The following is a 23,574-nucleotide window of genomic DNA, read 5'->3' on the forward strand; positions in this document are numbered from 1 at the left end:
TCAAACATTGACACATTTGTGAATCCACCTTTGCTATTGCCTTTGACAAGTGGTTCTAGTTCAATGTTTATTCTAAATGTAATGGTAGGCTATACAAGGGGAAAAAACGGTAACCTAGTAACCCGTCCACCTTTACATCATCAGAATTATCTCAATAAATTGCATGAAGTCATGAAATGTAGAAATACATTTGACCCAGAGCAAATTTCACAAATGCATTTTGTAACACTGAAATGTATACATGATTACAGGTTCAATTTCAATGTAGGTGGTAACATGGTAATACATCAAATGCAATCAAGGATCAAAAACACAACATCTGTCTAACAGTAGAATATCTGTACAATGAACCTATGATTTTACACTAGAGTGCTATATATCTACAGTACATGCTATCAAAATTACATTGTTTAGCTGTTGCATACGCATGTAAGGTCATCAAGGCTATATTAGTGTGTTTGACAACAATATTTGTTGTCAAACAAAAAATATATATATACAAAATATATGTGTACTTTAGGAATACATAATACATCACATATATATTAATACATTATTATATGTCATAGATAGATAGAGCAGCTGACTATATAGCAGTGTGTGTGTTGTGGGGGGCGGAGTTAGTAACGCCCACGCAGCCCACAGCTCGCTCTGCCTGTCCTCCCTTACGTCCTCAGAACACACATAAAAGGGCAAGTCTCTGAACTCTCAAATCACTCAGTTTTCTAACTGTAACTACAGCTCAACTCAAAATGTCAGGAAGAGGGAAAGGAGGAAAAGGTCTTGGAAAAGGAGGCGCCAAGCGTCATCGCAAGGTCCTTCGTGATAACATCCAGGGAATCACCAAGCCCGCTATCCGCCGTCTGGCTCGCCGTGGCGGAGTGAAGCGTATCTCCGGTCTGATCTACGAGGAGACCCGCGGTGTCCTCAAGGTTTTTCTGGAGAACGTGATCCGTGACGCCGTCACCTACACCGAGCACGCCAAGAGAAAGACTGTGACCGCCATGGATGTTGTATATGCTCTGAAGCGACAGGGACGCACTCTGTACGGATTCGGAGGTTAATAACGCTGACTTGATCTACCAACAACCCAAAGGCTCTTTTAAGAGCCGCCAACATGCACTATACAGAGTTTATTCCTTCAAGTAGGCAAAATTGTTTGCACATGATTCATGGCATGACTGATTAGTTATCTCAGCTCGCGTCAACGGAGAGCGCCCTCACTGTTGGCCTGATGTGGCCATGACTCCATGCCACGTTTTATAACTGATTATATAATGCCAAAAGTCCAGGGTGTACAAATTCGAATATGTAATAACACTAATGTAAATGTAAAAATAAGATTATTTGCACTATAAAGCTTAATGCAGATACAATTCAGTTTCACACCGACTTGCCAGCACCTGTTATGGGTTTATATAACAGGCTACAGAATAGAAATTAAATATGATATCGGATTATATCAAATAGACCGACTGCAGTACGTGGACTGACTATAGAAATTGTTACAACTGGATTTAAATGTGAGCGTCGAATAGAGCTATTAATCAAATGTGTTTATTATCGTAATTATATCCCTACCCTAGTCTATTTTAGCGGGACAATAATATCAGGCAGGCGGGAGAACAAAGACAACACTGACTCCATTGAGCGCCACCCTCTGTATATCACGTGAACAGTGGCAGCCGTTAGCCGCCCAACCAACCCAAGCCTGGGTATCGTTAATGTTATAATATAAAATACGTTTCACATTTTCACAGTATTTTGAACGTTTAAAATGTAACATTTATTTTCCCGGATTTTTATGCACAAATGTTTTTTAATATAACATGCACGAGGAGGCAATAAATTGCTAATTTTATTTTATGCACTAATCCCCCTTATCGTGGTTTTATGCGCTCCATACAGTTTGATTATGGCTTTTGGGATTCATGCTCTCAATTGTATAAAATATATATAATATGGAATGAACTAATGACTCCCTTATGAAAGACTAACCGGAGATAGCCTACTTGTATATTAAGCAACGGCTGATTTCGGTATATAGTGATACACATATTGATTTACCTAAAGTTGTTTATCTCTTAACATATCATTCATTGCCATGACAACTATATGAAATAAAGAAACATTCTTTAAATGAAGTTGTGGGGGGCTCTTAAAAGAGCCTTTGTGGGGTTTAACAGACTGTTGGTGTTTACTTCTTCTTGGCGGCAGCCTTCTTGGGTTTCGCCGCCTTGGGCTTCGCTACCTTCTTAGCTGGGGCTTTCTTGACGGCAGCGGGCTTCTTCACCTTCTTGGGACTCTTGGTCGCCTTCTTGGGGCTCTTCTTGACTGCTGGTTTCTTTGCAGCGGCAGCAGCAGGCTTCTTTGCCTTCTTGGGAGATTTCTTAGCGGCTGCGGGCTTCTTGGCTACTGCCTTCTTCGGGGACTTCTTTGCCGCAGCGGGTTTTTTGGCTGCCAGCTTCTTGGGTTTGACTGCTTTCTTCGCGGGTTTCTTTGCCTTCGGTGCTTCCTTGTTCATCTTGAAAGAGCCAGACGCGCCGGCACCTTTGGTCTGAACAAGGGTGCCTTTAGCGACCAGGCTCTTGACGGCGACCTTGACGCGGGCCTTGTTCTTCTCGACATCGTAGCCGCCGGCAGCCAGAGCTTTCTTGACCGCAGCCAGGGAGACACCTTTCCGTTCCTTGGAGGCGGACACAGCCTTGACGACAAGCTCGGCGACGCTGGGGCCGGTCTTCTTGGGTCGGGGTGCTGCCTTCTTCTTGGCGGCTTTAGCCGGGGCGGCGGCGGGAGCTGGAGCTACTTCTGCCATTCTGTAGAGGTTCGAGTTTCAGATGCACTGAACTAAACAGATAATGTTGTAAGAGGAGGGTGGAAGGGGGTGGAAGGGGGTGGAACTTAAAGGATATGTGAGAACGATGTAGACTCAATCCACTAGGTCAGTACTCTGTGCTGCAGAATACTTGACACAGTTGTGTTTTCTCTACAACTAAAACTAAATAAAATACATACAAAGAAATGGATTAAAGTCATACAAAAACTCGAGCAGATAGCAGGTGAGTTTAGCTTCATAATCAAACCATGTGGAGCGTTGAGGAGTCCCGTGTTTTGTTTAGGGACGTTTAAAACCTCACTTGTACACCCTTACATGTACAGTTGTTTGTCAACTTTCCTCTGTCATTTGTCTTTTAAAATAGTTTTAACATATGATACCCTGTTCCATATTTGCTGCAGAGCAAGCAGAGATGTCTGGGTTTGGAATACAAGTAAAACCAGTCGTTTGTGGTGAAGATTTTTGTTTTTAATTTACAACTTTCCAGTGTCTGCAAACACAGCTCTTGGCCCTGTGGCATGGAGACTTATCAGAGGGCACTTTATCTCACTCAGGTAAGCTAAGCTCTTGGTTTGTGATGAGAAATCTGACATGTTTCAGGTAATTTCACACTCAAATATATATTGTATATGTATTCAATACTCCACTTTACCAATGGTGCCATTTACAAAAAAAACATGACATATCTCAATACAATTTAAAATAGACGAAACACCACACATTTGCAGGCAACTTATATATTTGCAGGCAAATATATAAGTTGTGTGTGTGTGTGTGTGTGTGTGTGTGTGTGTGTGTGTATGTGTATATATATATATATATATATATACACACACATACACACACACACACACACACACACACACACACACACACACACACACAAACATGTTGTATTATTATTACATACACAATAGGAGAGTAAACAAATTGAATGATGACACTTTGTTTGCCGCTTCTAAAATGTCTTATATTCCCCATTCATTCTAAAACAATACTGGTTATATTTTTATTTATATTTTATGTTCCCCATATTATAGGTTCCCCACTCACTTTAGGGTTTAGGGTTAGGTTTCTGGTTTAAACCAAAACGTCAGTGTTTTGTACTATACAATTGTATGTACAATTGTATGTTTGTATAAGTACAGAACAAATAATGTTTGTATTTGCCATCTTTGTTGAAGAGTCTGAGCAATTATGTTTTAGTTTATTTTATGCCAGTGTTAACTTTTAGTTGGCTAAGACTAGATAGTTTAAGTAGCCTAGGCAGGCCTAAAGTTCAATGGATTGTTCAAAGACTGAGCTTAAATCAGAATTTGCTACTAAAAGTAACACTAAGTTGCTAAAATACTTTGTCTTACTAAAATTACTAGGTTAGGTTTCTGGTTTAGGTTTATTCCAAGTGGGGAACAAAGAACCCTTTTTGCATGGTGGGGAACATAGGTACGCTCCCGTATACAATCATGTTACATTTAAATTGTGGGAGTGTGGAATAGCTATTACATGTTTATTATCATATATCCCTAGTGAGAACAGTATGCAGAAACAAAGACAGTGAGACACTGTTAGCAGGACAAAAGATCATGCATGTTTGAGTGACAAAGCTTGAATGTTCTGCATCTCTACAAATATGTAATATATACAACTGTGTGCCAAATAACACTACAACTCCAAGTAAATCAAGTCACATTAACACTGAAACCGAAATAATACACACACAGCTCTAGGAATATGTAGCACTTAATGTACTGGCAACACTGACACCTACACTGTATGATAGATCATTGAAACAATGTACTAACTAGCCTATACTATACATTTATAGTACACAGACCAAACAGAAGCCATTATAATTAAGCCATGTATATGATGCACTATGTTTTTGCTTTACTCTGGATCAAGTGTGCTTAATGCATAAATTGTAATCCTCGTCCTACCTGAGGCACTCATTACAGACATGAAGCAACATTTTTCCATAATGTTTAAATGCATGGCTGTTTAATGTATTTGTAACCATTCATTTGTGGATCAACCCTTTCTTGAAAAGATGGGTGGTCCTTAAAAGGACCGTTGTGTTTAGCAGACAGAACAGTTTACTTGGAGCTGGTGTACTTGGTCACAGCCTTGGTGCCCTCAGACACGGCGTGCTTGGCCAGCTCACCGGGGAGCAGCAGGCGGACGGCGGTCTGAATCTCCCTGGATGAGATGGTGGAGCGCTTGTTGTAGTGAGCCAGTTTGGAGGCTTCACCGGCGATGCGCTCAAAGATGTCGTTGACGAAGGAGTTCATGATGCCCATGGCCTTGGAAGAGACACCGGTGTCAGGGTGGACCTGCTTCAGGACCTTGTATATGTAGATGGCATAGCTCTCCTTCCTGGACTTTCTGCGCTTCTTGCCGCCCTTAGCGGCGGTCTTGGTTACGGATTTCTTGGAGCCCTTCTTGGGCGCTGGTTTCGCTACTTCAGGCATGGTTCTTTCTCAATGGATTAAAGCGAAAAACTGAATATTAACGGTGTTGCACCGTGTTGCATCGTGTTGCACCAGCATTTAAAGCAAGCCAATGCAAATTAAGTGTGCGACTCTCAGCAGTTGATTGGCTACTGCTGCCACTGCTCATGTGACCCACAGAGGGAGGTGTCTCACACTGTCTTTGTTTCTGTATAATGTTCTCCCGCCTGCCTGATCTATTGTCAAACTAGTACTCCTGCAGGCTGCATGCCTGATATAATATTGTCCCGCTAAAATATAGACTAGGACAGGGATATAATTATGATAATAAACATTTAATTAATAGCTCTATTCTACGCTCCAATTTAAATCCAGTTGGAGTATAGTCAGTCCACTTACTGCAGTCAGTGTATTTGCTACTAATCCGAGATAATATTTCTATGACCCTGTCCCTGACCAGTCTGTACAAAGCAATCAAAATGTGCATTTCATCATGTTCATGATTCAAGCTGGGGTGAGTCGCTGACTTCAAGCACACACTTGAAGCATTGTGTAATTTGTGATATGAATTTAGTGGGTCATTTTTGTAGTCCCATATTATGTTAAAATTCCTGGTTTTCACCCAGGCTGCCCAGGTTCGACACCCGGTATGGGAACTCAATTTATCCCAAACCGAAGCCCCAAATTGAATCAATTGATATTCAAGATTCAAGATTCAATAATTGATTTGCCATGTCAACAAGTTGATAGGAATTTGTCTTGGTTCATACTCAACATATACAGACAACCATAGTACAAAAACAAAAAGGACAATACAATACAAAAACCAGCAGCATAGGGAATTACATTCAGTTTTTAAAGTGCAATATGCATATTGCTACATACATACATCTAGTTCAGATGTCTAATGGCTACGAGGTAAGTGCTATCTCTGAAGCGAGATGTTGAGCTCTTGATGCTTCTATATCTCCTGCCTGATGGGAGGAGATTGAAGAGGTAATGTGCAGGATGAGAGTTGTCTGCAATGATTTGTTTTGCCTTCCTAATTATTCTGGTGGAATAGAGTGAGGAAAGTGTAGGGAGGCTACATCCAATGGTTTTTGATGCGCGACGTACTACTCTTTCCAGCTTTGATTAAACTTTTATAGTCCCAAACATTTACAAGCATATTAGCATATACAATATATTAAATGCTGTACCAATGGACACTGGTTCCTCTATCTTAATCTCACTATAAAGCATCTTATTACAATTGCATTCGTGTTATATTACATATTAACTTGGAATTTATTGTGTAGCTTGCTTGAAGTTAAATCTGCGTTTTTACACCCTGGACTTTTGGCAGTATGGCCTTCGGCTCCAACCCTGCACTCCACTGGGGGCCTCTCATCGCGCACTGTGCAATGAAAACTAGGCGAGTGCGCGCCGGTGCGCTGTTCAGGGGACCACAAAGTTACTGTCGCACACTACAAACTTTCAATGCAGGAATATGCACGTGTATTCATACTTAACCACTGTCAGTCCATGAATCATGGCTAATATGCAAACTTGACAAGATGCAAATATTGCCTATACTTGAATGGAATAAACTCTGTAAAGTGCATGTGGGCAGCTCTTAAAAGAGCCTTTGGGTTGTTGGTAGATCAAGTCAGCGTTATTAACCTCCGAATCCGTACAGAGTGCGTCCCTGTCTCTTCAGAGCATAGACAACATCCATGGCGGTCACGGTCTTTCTCTTGGCGTGCTCGGTGTAGGTGACGGCGTCACGGATCACGTTCTCCAGGAAAACCTTGAGGACACCGCGGGTCTCCTCGTAGATCAGACCGGAGATACGCTTCACTCCGCCACGGCGAGCCAGACGGCGGATAGCGGGCTTGGTGATTCCCTGGATGTTATCACGAAGCACTTTGCGATGGCGCTTGGCGCCTTCTTTTCCAAGACCTTTTCCTCCCTTCCGCTTTTGATATATACTTTATTGAAAATTATTCAGGGTTTTTTACATCAAAGTACAAAAATCGATCAAGGCATTTCAATACAAAAGGGTTTCTTTTCCTTTTTTTTTTCTTCTTTTTTTTCACAATGTTAATAAGTGCCATGGTGTCAGTTTCTTTTTTTTTTGAGTCCAGAGTTCTTTGTCTTTTCAGTTCAGTTTGTATCTGTTTAAACACTACCTCTCCTGTGATGACCTCCTGGTGAATCACCATGGCACTTCTGGTGTTCCATATCTTATTAACTACAGTGCAAACAATAGACCAATAAAAGTCGTTCTCCATGGCAGACATTTTTTCCATAAAAACACCATACATTACTGCATTATATGTGATCTTAACATTAAAACCAATTATTGACATTTTCCCCCAAACCTCTCTAGACCTCTGGCAGTCTACTAGCAAATGCTCTAACGTTTCATCTGTATTACAATTTAGAACGGGGCATTTAATAGTTTTAACAAAACAGCTCCATCTTACCACCGCCCTTACTGCTAGTCTCCTAACAGAGACCAGCCACATCACATCCCTCTTTTTTTCGGAGATGTTTCTACTACTCAAATTTTTTAAACATACCCGCTTTTGGTTATCATCAAGGTTCCTGTAGGGGAAAATGCCACCGTACAGGTCCTCACATATTTTGCCATAAATGCATTTACTTGACATTTCTGTCCATTCTATATTCAGATGTGCAGAATTACACAACAAATCACCATACATCACTTTAAAATAAGGCACTGAGCTTCTTGCCCGACCTGTGCCGGCCCTTCTTTTTGGTCCAGCTCAGTGCCTCCCCTATCCACATAGCCCTCCGTTTAAAACCAGCTGCTACATTTTTACAAAACGACATTTTTAGTTTAAGTCCTAAGTCCACAGCCCCAAGGCCTCCATTATTTGTACTCTTATACAATAGGTTTCTCTTTGTAACTTCTCTAGTGGTTCCCCATATGAAATTAACTAGTGTTTTATTTATGTGTTTCAGTGTCTGGTCCTTGGGAGGAAATATAGTCGCCAAAAATATCAGTTTTGCCAATACATATGTCTTAATAATCATAATCTTTGTTCTATAACAGCATGATTTGTTTTCCCATTTTTCGAAGTCCTCCTTTATTTCTTTATTTTTATTATCCCATTTTTTTTCATAACTTCCATTATTACTAAACTTTACCCCGAGTACTGTCATTGTTTCTGTGTCCTTTATATTTAGATTTGGCTTTGCCTCACTCCTCCCGAACCAGACACCTTCAGTCTTATCATGGTTTAATCTGGAACCTGAGATCTCTTCATAAAGTGCTAAGTGCTCATGTATGATGTCTAATTCATTCTTATTTTTAATTATGATGTTGATATCGTCGGCGTAAGCCAAAACAACGACTCGCTCTCCACCACTAGTTTTTATACCTGTGAGCCTTTTATCATTCTTGATCTTATGTAATAACGGATTAATAGCTAAGATATAAAGTGCAGCGGACAAGGGGCACCCTTGTTTCACACCCCTCTTAATTTCAAAGGTCTCTGTTAGAACACCATTTACATTAACTTGAACTGTGGACTGGACATACAACAATTTGATCAGATTAATAAAGTCATGATGGAAGCCGTATACCTTTAAGACCTCCTACAAATACTCTCTGGAAATGAAATCAAAAGCTTTTTTCTGGTCTAAGCTTATAATAAAAAAAACTCATTTGTATACCCACTTGTTATATCCCTTAAAATACCCAAGTTATCCCACATCAACCTTCCCTTAATAGCACATGTCTGTTCTTTTTCAACAAGTTCTTCTAGATCTGTATTTAATCGATTAACTATTATTTTTGCAAGTATTTTATAATCTACATTCATTAACGTAACATGTCTCCAATTATCTAAATTATAAGATGACCTTTTTTTTTTAATATATAAGCGATATAACCCCATGGTAGAACGATGAATGCATTTTGCCTTCCTTGATCCCATCATTATAAACAGAGGTTAGCAGTTCTACTAATTCATTTGTGCAGGAGAGATATATCTCATTAGGCAGACCATCAGGGCCTGGGGATTTACCCGTACTCAACTGGACAATTGCATCCCTCACCTCATGTTTGGTGATTTCCCCACCCATAGAGTTACGGCCAACCTCCCTCAAATCAACTGAATCAAGGAAAGCATGCAATTTATATTCATCAATTGTAGTTTTCTGGTACATTTTTTCACAAAGCTTTCTAACCGTTTCTCTTTTCATCTTCTCATCTTCTACCATATCACCATTTTCATTTAAAATGTTTACATTGTAGTTTCTTTTTATACATATGTATTAGACAAAGTGCATTGCTGGACGCATTTGTGTCATCCATGCCTGCCTGAAGGCGGAGACCCTGGGAGACATCATTTAATTTGGTCAATTCGGATTCCATTTCAGTTAATTTGTCATTTTCCTCCTCAGTTTTATTAGCTTTTGTTTTTAGATTTATATAATCCGCCATTAATCTACTGTAGCTTCCATTTAGCTCTTGATTTAATATTTTACATTTATATTTAAAGTAATATCTTAGCCTATCTTTAATAATTTCCCATAAATCAACATATGATTTAGTTAAAACATTTAAGCTCTTGGCAATTACCACTTCCTTCTTTAGTTCTGTAAGCACATCATTATTCTTTAAACAGTTCACGTTTAATTTCCAAAAACCCTTCTTTTCTGTCTTGCCAAACCTCAAGAGCACTACTACTGCTAGGTGATCTGAATTGACCAAAACACGTGTCTTATAGTATATAGGGGTAATATTATCATTTATATATATTCATGCGGTCTTTCCTCTGCCGCTCATTTTGATGTAGACTTAATTCTAGTTAAATTTCAGAGAAATGTGTTGGAAGAGAGGCGCACTAGAGCTTTTATATCTTCAACAACACACATGTAGTACTACAACTGTGTGGCTGTGCGCCCCACCAATCATAGAAACGGATGAGAGCGCGGGCTGAGTGTGTATGAGCTCCCCTCCAATCAGTACCAGTGGCTGAACGGGTCCTCCCAGAGAAGGAGGTTCCTGACTGGAGACGGCGTCTCAGAGCCATTGCGATTAAATGAAGCAGTTGGCGCAATTTTTGCTACAAATCTTAATTTTGCAGCGATATACTCTGTCAAGAACCAAGCTAGCAGTCCCAGAAAGCTCGTACATACATACGAATCATCGGCTTCTTGTTATAAACTGAGTGTCTTTGTCCTGTAAGTAAGCAGGTAGTCATTATTTGTAGGCAATCAATGCCCTTTACATTTAGCTTACAGTTAGTGTCACATTGCATGGATATTCAAGTGCAGGGCAGGCACATTTTAGTTCTAGTAGTAGTCCACAATAAACACCAATTGTGTCCAAATATTGGAAGTTTGGCCACATTAATATGCTGTGAATTAGATGAGTGTGTTCATTATTTCATTAAGACAAGAGATGCCTTTTACTTGTTTTTGTCTTCTTATACACCATACGAACATAAATAACACATGTGTTATTTTGTCACTGACTGAAATAGATAGTTATTTTGTCATAGAACATAGGCCTACAGCAATGCATTATCAGTTTGCTCTGGAAACAAGTATTGCATATTATTTATTATTACAGCAGCTCCAGTAGGCTATGACGTTTCAATCGGTGTCAGTGGACGTATGGTAATGGCACCTCCCTTTCTCTTCGCAGATTGGATGAGTAAGCCTGGGACCGATGCTAGGTACCTCCCCAAACCAGAGCATTGACTCTATGGCTCTGCCCCGAACTAGGCGGTTCCTTACCACTGACCAATCAGAGGACGACAGCGCAGACAAAATCAGCAGTTTGCGCTGCACTACACACATTATATTCTCTACTTCTTTAGAAGAGTAAAGACACAATGGCAAGAACCAAGCAGACCGCTCGTAAGTCCACCGGCGGCAAAGCGCCCAGGAAGCAGCTCGCCACCAAGGCAGCTCGTAAGAGCGCGCCGGCGACCGGTGGAGTAAAGAAGCCTCACCGTTACCGTCCCGGTACAGTGGCTCTGAGGGAGATCCGTCGTTACCAGAAATCCACCGAGCTGCTGATCCGCAAGCTGCCCTTCCAGCGCCTCGTGAGGGAGATCGCCCAGGACTTCAAGACCGACCTGCGCTTCCAGAGCTCCGCCGTCATGGCTCTCCAGGAGTCGGCCGAGGCTTATCTGGTCGGTCTGTTTGAGGACACCAACCTGTGCGCCATCCACGCCAAGAGGGTGACCATCATGCCCAAAGACATCCAGCTGGCCCGTCGTATCCGCGGAGAACGTGCTTAGACTAATCTATCACTGTCACAACCCCAAAACGGCTCTTTTAAGAGCCACCAAATGTGTTATTTGAAGATAAATCATTCCTTTGATATAGACTAAATACTCATTCTAATTTGCATAAGCTTGTATATCGCCTTCACACAATTTCCGGCCCTCGGAAAAGCAATCCACATTTTTTGTTGTGTAATCCATAGTACTGACGGAACCAATTCATAGCACCACCCCCTCAGCTCAGCATGTGGGGTAGCTGGCCAGCCATAGGGAATAGTCCGTGTTTCACCCAGGTGGATTCCTGTTCCAGTCAGGCTGTTGGGTGGCGTTTTGTTTGTGCTCGTAGCATCGAGGTAGGCTCTTGGTTTTACTAATATAGGGTTACCGTCTAGGTTGATTTATGTCAACAACCTCCAGTTTATTTATGTTTTACTCTTTTTCCTTGTCAGAAATTGTGGAGCTCTGTGGAGCCCGTCAGCGTGTGTGTGTGTGTGTGTACACAGTTCAGAGAAACCAAGGTAGGTTTGCTTCGTACTGAAACGGCACAAACGGGCCTTTAATTCAAGTTTAATTGTTTTCCAGTTATTTATGCAAATGTGTGCTTGTCTCGTTGTTAGACGCAGAGGCGAGCGGTGAACAAGAGCCTGGCGTGTGTCCCCGTGTGTGTACACCACACGGTCTTGAGGTAGGCTTGTATCCGTATGGCTTTTTATTGAGAACTATGCAGGGTTTTACAATTTATGCATATATTACATTGAAGTTACATGTTTCAATACAAAAAATATATCAAACAATTTTGTTTTCCTACAATGTTAAGTGCCATGGTGTCAGTTTATTTTTCTTGAGTCAAGAGTTCTTTGTCTTTTCAGTTCAGTTTGTACTTGCGGTCCAGTAAAACTCTTTCTCTACGGTAGACATTTTTTCATTTCATTTTCTCAAATCCCCCATACATAGCAGCATTGTAATTTACATTCATTTTAAAACCAATGTGTGGCATTTCCCCCACACAAATCTAGACCTCTACCAGCAGGTGCTCACTTGGTTCATCCTCATCACATTTAATTAATGATTGAGCATTTAACAGTTTTAACGAAGCAGCTCCATTTTACCACTGCTCTTACTGTATACAGCTAGTCTCCTCACAGAGACCAGCCACCTCTACCCCCTTCAGATTGGATTTTGTGCCCCTCCAGTCCAGATTGGCCAGTAGTATGTCTACTCTACCCTACTGTACTAATATTTTAATGTTTTACAAATGTTAAATCTACAAGTTCTTCATGATTATTGTAAATATATACATGTTCAAATTAATTGAATAGTTAATAGAAATACAAGGTAATATATGCATGCAGAAGACATTATAATGCTCAACATATTTGTATTTCTGTATTTGTTGTTGGTGCTGCTGCATAATTGTAGCCTTTTTCAAGCGTCTTTTTGTTAATAGGCGACTATTTGTTATACATAGGAGGGTTTGAAAAATTAAGTGCCCCCTTTAGAAAAAAGTATGCCCCCCCTGCTGATTTGTGCCTGGAGGCGGCACTGCCAGCCACATGATCATTTCATCAAGATATTTGTAGGGAAAAATGCCACCATATAATTATAAATCATCACATATCTTACCATATATACATTCTCGACATTTCAGTCCAGTCAATATTTAAATGTGCATAATTTAACCACAAATCACCGTACATGACTTTAAAGATAGAGTGCCACATTTTTTTAATTGTTCCAGTGTTTCATGTGTCTATGAGGCAGTCTTTGTTTTATGAATAAAATGTGTTTATATTATGTTTATGTTTATATTACACAGACGGTGTCCCGACCGAGCGAACACACTGACTGTTTTACCAACAACCTGGAGTCCCTGATCACCGTAACAGGGTAAGTGCTAATTTGCATAAGCAGCAGTGCAAAGTACATTTAATGCACTTTATTAATTGATGTATGATTGTTTGGCTACATCAGTATTGTATTCAGAATCTGATTCTGAGTACAACTATGACAAGCACTTTAGCTATATGGTAAATTGTGAGGCTACTCAAGGTTTGTATTCCATAACAGATTGGGCCTCATACTGTGAACCGCTGTGACTGCTTTAACCAAAGGGTTAACTAGTTAACCGCCAAAGATGGATATATCGGTTAAGGGTGATATTGCAGAGTTGTATTGTGCTTATTTGCAGTGCTTAACCGTGTGTTTATGGACATGGTAAATGAGTGCATCAAATTATCCAAATCCCTTTATCTGTGTAGTGGAGGATTTAGTAACCTTTTATTGGTAATCTGTGAAAAGTGAATATACGTTTTAAAGGAAATGTCAGTACTTTCTCAGAATGAAGAAAAAGTTATATTCCCAGTTATATAAAAAGTTATATTCCCATGAAGCAACCGACAATTATTGTTCACTCTCCTTCATATATGTATTCCGGGTCTCCCACCCTGTAATTGGGAGTGGTGTAGTATTACTGTGACATTAGGAGTACGTGGCGACTCCATTTGGTTACATATGTGTAATCCAGGCTGTTGAGGCCACCCACTGCCTCACACAGCTGGGGCCCTAGGCAGTGTGTCTGGTGTGTCAAAAGTTGGGGCTTCATTTTCCCATCTAGTGGGAGCTACATGGGAATGCCCATGGGTTGAGCATTCCTGGTCAAATCACCCATATTCAGGACAGCTGAGACACCTGGCTGCTGACAGGCTGGCTTTTTTTTATTGCTGGTTTTGTGTTGGGCCTAGTATGTGCAAGAGAATGTTCAGTGCAAGTGCCGAGTGTTCCTTATCCCAGTTCAGTTTTCTCTTCTTTGACCAACAGCAATGATGCTCAGGTGCGGTGGGTCTAAATTACTCAAAAGATTCTGCTCAGCCAATCAATGAAATGATAAATGGTACATTATTATTTACATATTTTGTTGTATTGTCTTAATCTGAGGTATTGAGCTGCCTATATTGCAGGAGGGGCTGAGGACACTTGTAGATCTGCTATTTTCAAAATATTTTTAGAGACGTACAAATATACACTTCTAGCTATATACTTCTATATACTATAGTTCTCATACTTGCATAGCCTACTTGCGTATGATAAATCAATACATCTTAAATTAATCAATCGAAAAAAGTACACACTCTCTGACTCTCACTCTCACTCACACACACACACACACACACACACACACACACACACACACACACACACACACACACACACACACACACACACACACACACACACACACACACACACACACACACGCACACCATTCAAAACAACTTGTGTGGCACAAGGTGCGGCCAGATTTTAGTGATGAGAGAGCCCGCCTTGGAACCCAGTTAAATTTAATTGTAAGTAAATGTCATATAACAACAAGTCGTCTCAAGACACTTCTACACGCAGAACCCAGAGGTCTCAGGTTCAATTCCAGGCTTCTATTCAGCAATGTCTCTCAATGTCAATATCTTCCTGGGGTCAACACGCACGCACACATGAGGAACAACTGCAATTAGAGAGAAAAAGCAACTGCAGAGGGTCAGCTAAGGGCCGATTCATACTCCTATTTTAGGGGGGGGGGGGGGGGGGTGTCATAGTATCGGTCACGGGAGAAGGAAGAGAAAAAAATTGCTCCTACGGTGACAATGACATTGAACCCAAACGATGCACTTTCCTCATTCCTCAGCCATAAAGATGTGCTGCATGCATATTATGACAGCTTGACAGCATCACCATGGCACCTCGTGATGGATGTTTATCAGATCAAGTTCTACCAGCTAACCATGTGTTTGGTTTGGCAAGGTAGCTTAAATGGTTGTGTTTTCCTCCGTTGATGAGAAAGTCCACGGCATGCAAATTGAAAAAAACAACACACCCTACAAGCTAGACTTGATTTGATTTATTAGACGTAATAATTGCATGTCAAATACTTCTCACAGGAACGTCAAGGATAAATTGCCAATAGAACACTGTCTGGAACAAGGAAACTTGAGAGACAAAACAGATAGGTATAGGCCTACATGAAGAGTGATTGATGAAGGACATGCCAGGATTAAGGATTATTTATTTATAATCTTGGCATGCCACTACGATGTTTTCGATAAAGTCACAACGTGGAAGCAAAGTGTTGCCATAGCGACGGGAAGCTAAAATACGGTAAATGTAATAGTATCAATGATGGATTCATAGAAATCAACAAAAGACGAGCCTTCTCATCTTGGCACAGCTGGGTTTAAACCATATGTCATAGATTGACACGCTTGTCCATGTACAGACAGGTTGATGACCCCTGATCATCACAATGTTGTCCATGTACGGACAGGTTGATGACCCCTGATCATCACAATGTTGTCCATGTACAGACAGGTTGATGACCCCTGATCATCACAATGTTGTCCATGTATGGACAGGTTGATGACCCCTGATCATCACAATGTTGTCCATGTACGGACAGGTTGATGACCCCTGATCATCACAATGTTGTCCATGTATGGACAGGTTGATGACCCCTGATCATCACAATGTTGTCCATGTACAGACAGGTTGATGACCCCTGATCATCACAATGTTGTCCATGTATGGACAGGTTGATGACCCCTGATCATCACAATGTTGTCCATGTACGGACAGGTTGATGACCCCTGATCATCACAATGTTGTCCATGTATGGACAGGTTGATGACCCCTGATCATCACAATGTTGTCCATGTACAGACAGGTTGATGACCCCTGATCATCACAATGTTGTGGTGGACATTTTCACCAATAGTTTTTTTATTTGTTGCTGCGGACATGCAGAGAGAGAGAGAGAGAGAGGGAGAGAGGGAGAGGGGGAGAGGGGGAGGGAGAGGGAGATGATTAATTTGATGCACTTCAATAACAATAGCTGCAATCGCAGGAAGGCCAAGAGTAGATTGCTCACATTGCCACACTGCAGGAACAGTATTTTCTAGTTAATAGTTGTGAGCTTGTAGATTGGCTATTTTAACTATTCAAATATGTTTTTCAAAAATAGCAAAAAAGATCGTGTGTGTGTGTGTGTGTGTGTGTGTGCGTGTGCGTGTGCGTGTGTGTGTGTGCGTGCGTGCGCACGCTGTGGCTCCATACTGTATGAATCCATAATGTACCATAATGCTAGTCTCTCTCCCTCTCTCTCTCTCTCACTCTCTCTCTCTCTCTCTCTCTCTCTCTCTCTCTCTCTCTCTCTCTGTCTCTCTCTCTCTCTCGCACGCTCTCTCACTCTCTCTCTCTCTCTGTCTCTCTCTCTCTCTCGCACGCTCTCTCTCTCTCTGTCTCTCTCTCTCTCTCTCTCTCTCTCTCTCTCTCTCTGTCTCTCTCTCTCTCTCTCTGTCTCTCTCTCTCGCACGCTCTCTCTCTCTGGGTAGTGATTTGAATGTAATTATTTTCATATTTTGAGTTCATGACAATTAGAATTCATGATATCAATGCACACCTTAAAAACGGATTTACATGATTCAAAATATAAAGATTAAATAAAAAAGGAAAGGAAAAGAGAAACATCCAATTTACAATTTACAATTACAATTTAGGCATTTAGCAGACGCTCTTAATCCAGAGCGACTTACAATAGGCAAGAACAAAAAGCATGGGAATACATCACATATGTAACAAAATGCATTTATCGCGAAACATGCGTAAGCTAAGACCGTGACTAGAACATATCTATATAATGACACTATACATATAAACTATAACTAGAACATATCTATATAATGACACTATACATATAAACTACACATATGTGCTATACTATGCTGTACATATATACTATGAAGTGCTATGACTACATACAATGCACTTATTGTGCTGTCTACATGACATGCTATAAGTCTGTTTCAAATGCTATATAAGTCTAAGAAGTGCTGTCTAAGGGGGTAGGGTAAGTGCTATGGGCCATGATGGAGTCTGAAAAGGTGGGTTTTCAGACTACGGCGGAAGATCGGGAGTGATGCTGCAGTTCTGATTGCAACGGGAAGTGCATTCCACAGTTTTGGGGCCAGAAGGGAGAAGAGTTTGGGACGTGTGGAGCGTTGTCCCGGCGTTTTTAGTTGTTGTCCCGGCGTTTTTATCCAAAACAAATGCCTTCAAATGGAAAACAGTCTCCTCCCTCCTGGTCCTTTTTTGTACGCAGAGCGAGGTACACAGAACGAGGGCAGAACCGGTCCAGCGGATTCACCTGTTATCACTGTATTAAATACACAAAATCAACCGTTATCAGCACCTTTGAATGCGGCCAATATGGCCATACTGGCATACTCACCCAATACTGAAACAGTGAGTATGAATACGGCCAATATGGCCATACTGGCATACTCACCCAATACTGAAACAGTGAGTATGAATACGGCCAATATGGCCATACTGGCATACTCACCCAATACTGAAACTGAGTATGAATACGGCCAATATGGCCATACTGGCATACTCACCCAATACTGAAACAGTGAGTATGAATACGGCCAATATGGCCATACTGGCATACTCACCCAATACTGAAACAGTGAGTATGCCAGTGCGGTTGATTTTGTGTATACAGTGATAACGGGTGAATGGGGTGCAGCACCGGCCGTTCTCATTCACCCAAAGGAATTATCCTTGTTACCTTTCTAAGTGAAATCTTAGTAGTTAACAAAAATAGTACTGTCACTTTAAGACCCTTTGAAAAAGCAAACAATGTAAATAGACCTCAATAGACCCAAATAGTAATTTAGAGGACTCTGAAAACCCACCTTTTCAGACTCCATCATGGCCCATAGTACTTACCCCCTTAGATAGCATTTCTGTAGACTTATATAGCATTTGATAGACTTATAGCATGTTATGTAGACAGCACTATAATTGCATTGTATGTAGTCATAGCACGTCATAGTACATATGTATAGCATAGTATAGTATATATGTATAGTTTATATGTATAGTTTAATTATATAGATATTCCACTGTTACGTTCTTAACTTACGCATGTTTCATGATAAATGCTTTTTTATGTGATGTATTCCCATGCTTTTTTGTTCTTGCTTAATGTAAATCGCTCTGGATTAAGAGCATCTGCTAAATGCCTAAATTGTAAATTGTAAATTGACACCAACACATGAAGGAAAGATCATTTGAGTGATTCTCAGTAAAATCATGTTGTAAAGATTCAGCGTCATACATATAGCCATAATCCATCGTTACAAAATCCCATTGTCTGAATAATGTCTCTATATAGCATTTTAAGATGTCACAGTTGTTGTATTGTTGTGATTGGTTGAGAATAGAGTTCATGTCCCGTGATGATGACAGATGATCCGGATGTAGCGATGGCCGATCCAGAGCTGGCCTAATCCTATTGGCCAGCCGAGGGATGGTGTGCTCATTACACCATTATGGTGCAACCAGAGTATAGACTATATAGGCCATATGGAGACAAATCTGTGGACAGATCAAAAAGTGGTCTGACACGTTGTCATAACTAGAGTTGTTGTCATAACAATTTATATGGGACGGGCTGTGTGTTGACTCTCTTTTGTCCTAGCCAAGAACTAATGACCTCACTAAGCCGTTCACAGAATCTTGTAATTCTAGTTATTATGGTATGGTACTCACTGTAAAGCCTGCCCTCCAATTCACACACTTTCATCTTCTCCATAAAATCAGGTGCTTTTAGTGCTACGTTCTCATGCTTTGACAGATAGGCTCCAGAAAAACGGCCAGCATTGTTACCGTCACAACAGTAAGCGCTCCAGAAATAACTGGGCACGTTCACTCCTTTTGCCACTCCCCCTGTCTGTGTTCCCCTGGCTGTCGATAACCGGGAACCCCCCCCCCGAACCTCAAATTATAGGCTACAGAGCCGAACCGACTTTTATTCGTCTCTAAAATAGGAGTATGAATCGGCCCTTAGCTGACCCTCTGCAGTTGCTTTTTCTCTCTAATTGCAGTTGTTCCTCATGTGTGCGTGCGTGTTGACCCCAGGAAGATATTGACATTGAGAGACATTGCTGAATAGAAGCCTGGAATTGAACCTGAGACCTCTGGGTTCTGCGTGTAGAAGTGTCTTGAGACGACTTGTTGTTATATGACATTTCATTACAATTCAATTTAACTGGGTTCCAAGGTGGGCTCTCTCATCACTAAAATCTGGCCGCACCTTGTGCCACACAAGTTGTTTTGTGTGTGTGTGTGTGTGTGTGTGTGTGTGTGTGTGTGTGTGTGTGTGTGTGTGTGTGTGTGTGTGTGTGTGTGTGTGTGTGTGTGTGTGTGTGTGTGTGTGTGTGTGTGTGTGTGTGTGTGTGTGTGTGTGTGTGTGTGTGTGTGTGTGTGTGTGTGTGTGTGTGAGAGAGTCTAAAATGAGAAGCTGCATCTCAAAGGGCTAAATGACATCTCTGTACATTCTGACCTCATTCTGAACATAGACAATGAATCACAATGCAACATGATGAGCTGTCAATCATGCTCTGTCAGTGTTACAGGAATTCAGGCTCTCTGTGTTCACATTCCAAAGACAGAAGCTAGTTTCCAGTAAGGAAGTTAATTCAATATAATAAACATTGCAACAGGGCTGCCAAGTATTAACACCTTTGCACGCCACATGCCACACCTGCAATTCCACATGCTCATTTTTCCCTCTCACTTCTTCATAATTGACATACCTTGCTACTCGGGGCCTGCCCTACTTGGATCGAGGGCAGGCATGCTCTCAAATGCCCCCGCAACCTATAGTCAGAGGCCTGGAACACATTTATACATTTATCAAATGTTATATTAAATAAACTGCAGGCCGGCTTCCGCTCTTAGTTATTTTCATAGGAGGCCTTCCTATGTTTCACCTGCAGTCTCAATTGAAATGGGCCTCCACCCTCAGGGGGGGCCTCCACCCTCAGGGGGGCCTCCAAGCGCCGACTGACCTGCAGGTGTCAGTCAACCCCCCGCCACCCTTGGCCCTCTCTCTCTCTCTCTCTCTCTCTCTTTCACTGCCTTGCTCTCTCCCACGTTGTTAAATTACACCTATTTCCGGTTAATAACCTGGTTAAAATGTGCAGCATTGGGTAAAGGGGAGACACTATATTGTGAAGGGACGACAGGATGAGGAGAGGTGTTGTTGCTGCGTTATTGTCGCGAGTAGTGGCTGTGTGCGATATTGACCAGTCAAAACTATTGATATCAATGTGTCAATGCATCAACAGAATAATTATGTCATAGGTATACATATGGGGGCCTCATATTTGGTCTTGAAACGGACCTCCAGATTCAGATTCCTGAATTCGGGCCTCCAGATTCCTGGTTCTTTTAGATCTCCTTTTAAAACACCTTTCTGTTTGCCGCTGCCTTATACACAGTTATTTCCCCCCCTTTCTCCTCTTTTTCCAATGAATAGACGCTCGAGGCATCACCAAAGGTTTAGTTGTTTATTCGCAGACCCTGAAGTGTAGTGTAACAACAAGTAGGTCTATATGCCACCCAACCTAATAATATACTGTAGCCTATATTCTATAAATGTTAGAGGTGAGTCGTTTGAATGCCTTTTTAATCCATCAATGAATACCTCATCATCGTCTTGGGTCATCCTTCTGCAGATATTATTGGAATGCATGAAATGATACGAATAGCTCTCTCTCTCTCTCTCTCTCTCTCTCTCTCTCTCTCTCTCTCTCTCTCTCTCTCTCTCTCTCTCTCTCTCTCTCTCTCTCTCTCTGCACTTAATGTTTGATATAGTGTGTGTGTGTGTTTGCGTGTGTGTCACTCGCACGTGCGCGTGCGCGTGCGCGTGCGTGTTTACCCCAGGAAGATAATGGGGATCCTAATAAGGTCCATAAACAGAGCGATGTACCTTTTTTTTTGTATCCTTTATTTACCCAGGGAAGTAGCTGAGCACAGGTGCTCATTTTCAGCAACGCCCTGCACACAGAAACAGACACGCACACACACCCACATTAAAACCTGGGAGCTGACCAGTACAACCACAGTCTTATACTGTTGGCCACTACTCAGCTCCAGGGGGAGCAGTTGGGGGTTCAGTGCCTTGCCCAAGGGCACTTCAGCGGTGTTGGGTGAGTGATGACAATCACTTCCCCACCCAGATTTGTCCTGCCCGTCTGGGGAATCGAACCGGCAACCTTTGGGCAACAAGGGCGCTCCTCTAACCCTTAGGCCACCGCTGCCCCAAACAATGTGCATTGTGCACACACGCAATGACCTCACCACCACAGTGACACTGCCATGCACCAGCGAGGCGTGCGTGTGTGCACATTGTGTGTGTGTGTGTGTGTGTGTGTGTGTGTGTGTGTGTGTGTGTGTGTGTGTGTGTGTGTGTGTGTGTGTGTGTGTGTGTGTGTGTGTGTGTGTGTGTGTGTGTGTGTGTGTGTGTGTGTGTGTGTGTGTGTGTGTGTGTGTGTGTGTGTGTGTGTGTGTGTGTGTGTGTGTGTGTGTGTGTGTGTGTGTGTGTGTGTGTGAGAGAGAGAGAGAGAGAGAGAGTGTACTTTTTCCGATTGATTAATTTAAGATTTATTGAGTTCTCATACGCAAGTAGGCTATGCAAGTATGAGAACTATAGTATATAGAAGTATAGCTAGAAGTGTATATTTGTACGTCTCTAAAAATATTTTGAAAATAGCAGATCTACAAGTGTCCTCAGCCCCTCCTGCAAGGGCTGAGGAACATGCAGGCCGTGACAGGTGTATGTGTGACATACCTTGCTACTTGAGGCCATACTTGCATCGAGGGCAGGCGTGCTTTCAAAAATTAAGTGCCCCCTTTAGAAAAAAGTATGCCCCCCCTGCTGATTTGTGCCTGGAGACGGCACTGCCAGCCACATGATCATTTCATCAAGATATTTGTAGGGAAAAATGCCACCATATAATTATAAATCATCACATATCTTACCATATATACATTCTCGACATTTCAGTCCAGTCAATATTTAAATATGCATAATTTAACCACAAATCACCGTACATGACTTTAAAGATAGAGTGCCACATTTTTTTGAATTGTTCCAGTGTTTCATGTGTCTATGAGGCAGTCTTTGTTTTATGAATAAAATGTGTTTATATTATGTTTATGTTTATGTTTATATTACACAGACGGTGTCCCGACCGAGCAAACACACTGACTGTTTTACCAACAACCTGGAGTCCCTGATCACCTCAACAGGGTAAGTGCTAATTTGCATAAGCAGCAGTGCAAAGTACATTTAATGCACTTTATTAATTGATGTATGATTGTTTGGCTACATCAGTATTCAGAATCTGATTCTGAGTACAACTATGACAAGCACTTTAGCTATATGATAAATTGTGAGGCTACTCAAGGTTTGTATTCCATAACAGATTGGGCCTCATACTGTGAACCGCTGTTCTTTTTTGTTTTGGGATTCAAGTCTGCTATAGTTTTTACATTTGTTTTCATTGTGCTATTTCATATAGTGGCGTTTTAAAAGGGTCCTCACTTTGACTGCTTTAACCAAAGGGTTAACTAGTTAACCGCCAAAGATGGATATATCGGTTAAGGGTGATATTGCAGAGTTGCACTCAAGGACTACTGTCCCTTTTACAGTGTGGTGTTTTTTTTGGCTTTCTGCCTTTAGTATTCCTTTGCAGTGATCTATTGCAGTGTTTAATGCCAACTATACTTTAGTATTCCTTTGCAGTGCTCTATTGCAGTGTTTAATGCCAACTATACTTTAGTATTCCTTTGCAGTGCTCTATTGCAGTGTTTAATGCCAACTATACTTTAGTATTCCTTTGCAGTGATCTATTGCAGTGTTTAATGCCAACTATACTTTAGTATTCCTTTGCAGTGCTCTATTGCAGTGTTTAATGCCAACTATACTTTAGTATTCCTTTGCAGTGCTCTATTGCAGTGTTTAATGCCAACTATACTTTAGTATTCCTTTGCAGTGCTCTATTGCAGTGTTTAATGCCAACTAGACTTTATTATTCCTTTGCAGTGCTCTATTGCAGTGTTTAATGCCAACTAGACTTTATTATTCCTTTGCAGTGATATATTGCAGTGTTTAATGCCAACTATACTTTAGTATTCCTTTGCA

At 41.3% G+C, this 23,574-nt stretch overlaps 4 protein-coding genes and 1 long non-coding RNA gene across 6 annotated transcripts; 3 read left to right on the forward strand and 2 right to left on the reverse strand.

Moving 5' to 3' along the window:
- Positions 1-752: 752 nt before the first annotated feature.
- LOC306936447 (histone H4) lies at positions 753-1,064 on the forward strand (the record flags this gene model as incomplete). Its single annotated transcript, XM_079519944.1, has 1 exon — positions 753-1,064. The coding sequence occupies one exon, from the start codon at positions 753-755 to the stop codon at positions 1,062-1,064; it is 312 nt and encodes a 103-aa protein (XP_079376070.1).
- Positions 1,065-2,197: 1,133 nt separating this feature from the next.
- LOC306936392 (histone H1-like) lies at positions 2,198-2,836 on the reverse strand (the record flags this gene model as incomplete). Its single annotated transcript, XM_079519885.1, has 1 exon — positions 2,198-2,836. The coding sequence occupies exon 1, from the start codon at positions 2,813-2,815 to the stop codon at positions 2,198-2,200; it is 618 nt and encodes a 205-aa protein (XP_079376011.1). The 5' UTR covers positions 2,816-2,836.
- A 2,093-nt stretch (positions 2,837-4,929) lies between these two features.
- On the reverse strand, positions 4,930-5,304 carry LOC306936433 (histone H2B-like; the record flags this gene model as incomplete). Its single annotated transcript, XM_079519930.1, has 1 exon — positions 4,930-5,304. One exon carries the CDS (start codon positions 5,302-5,304, stop codon positions 4,930-4,932), a length of 375 nt encoding a protein of 124 aa, XP_079376056.1.
- A 5,834-nt stretch (positions 5,305-11,138) lies between these two features.
- LOC306936406 (histone H3.2-like) lies at positions 11,139-11,549 on the forward strand (the record flags this gene model as incomplete). The annotated part of the gene is made up of 1 exon (XM_079519901.1): positions 11,139-11,549. The coding sequence occupies one exon, from the start codon at positions 11,139-11,141 to the stop codon at positions 11,547-11,549; it is 411 nt and encodes a 136-aa protein (XP_079376027.1).
- A 232-nt stretch (positions 11,550-11,781) lies between these two features.
- Positions 11,782-22,680, forward strand: LOC306936455. 2 transcript variants are annotated; one of them, XR_013791492.1, is made up of 5 exons: positions 11,782-11,887; positions 11,984-12,052; positions 12,152-12,219; positions 13,351-13,421; positions 22,610-22,680. It is a non-coding gene; the product is annotated as an uncharacterized lncRNA (long non-coding RNA). The 2 variants fall into 2 exon arrangements; XR_013791493.1 differs by lacking the exons at positions 13,351-13,421; positions 22,610-22,680 and adding an exon at positions 12,665-12,722.
- The last annotated feature ends 894 nt before the right edge of the window (positions 22,681-23,574 follow it).

This window comes from Electrona antarctica (assembly GCF_951216825.1).
Source record: "Electrona antarctica genome assembly, chromosome: 14".
NCBI classification, from domain to species: Eukaryota; Metazoa; Chordata; class Actinopteri; order Myctophiformes; family Myctophidae; genus Electrona; species Electrona antarctica.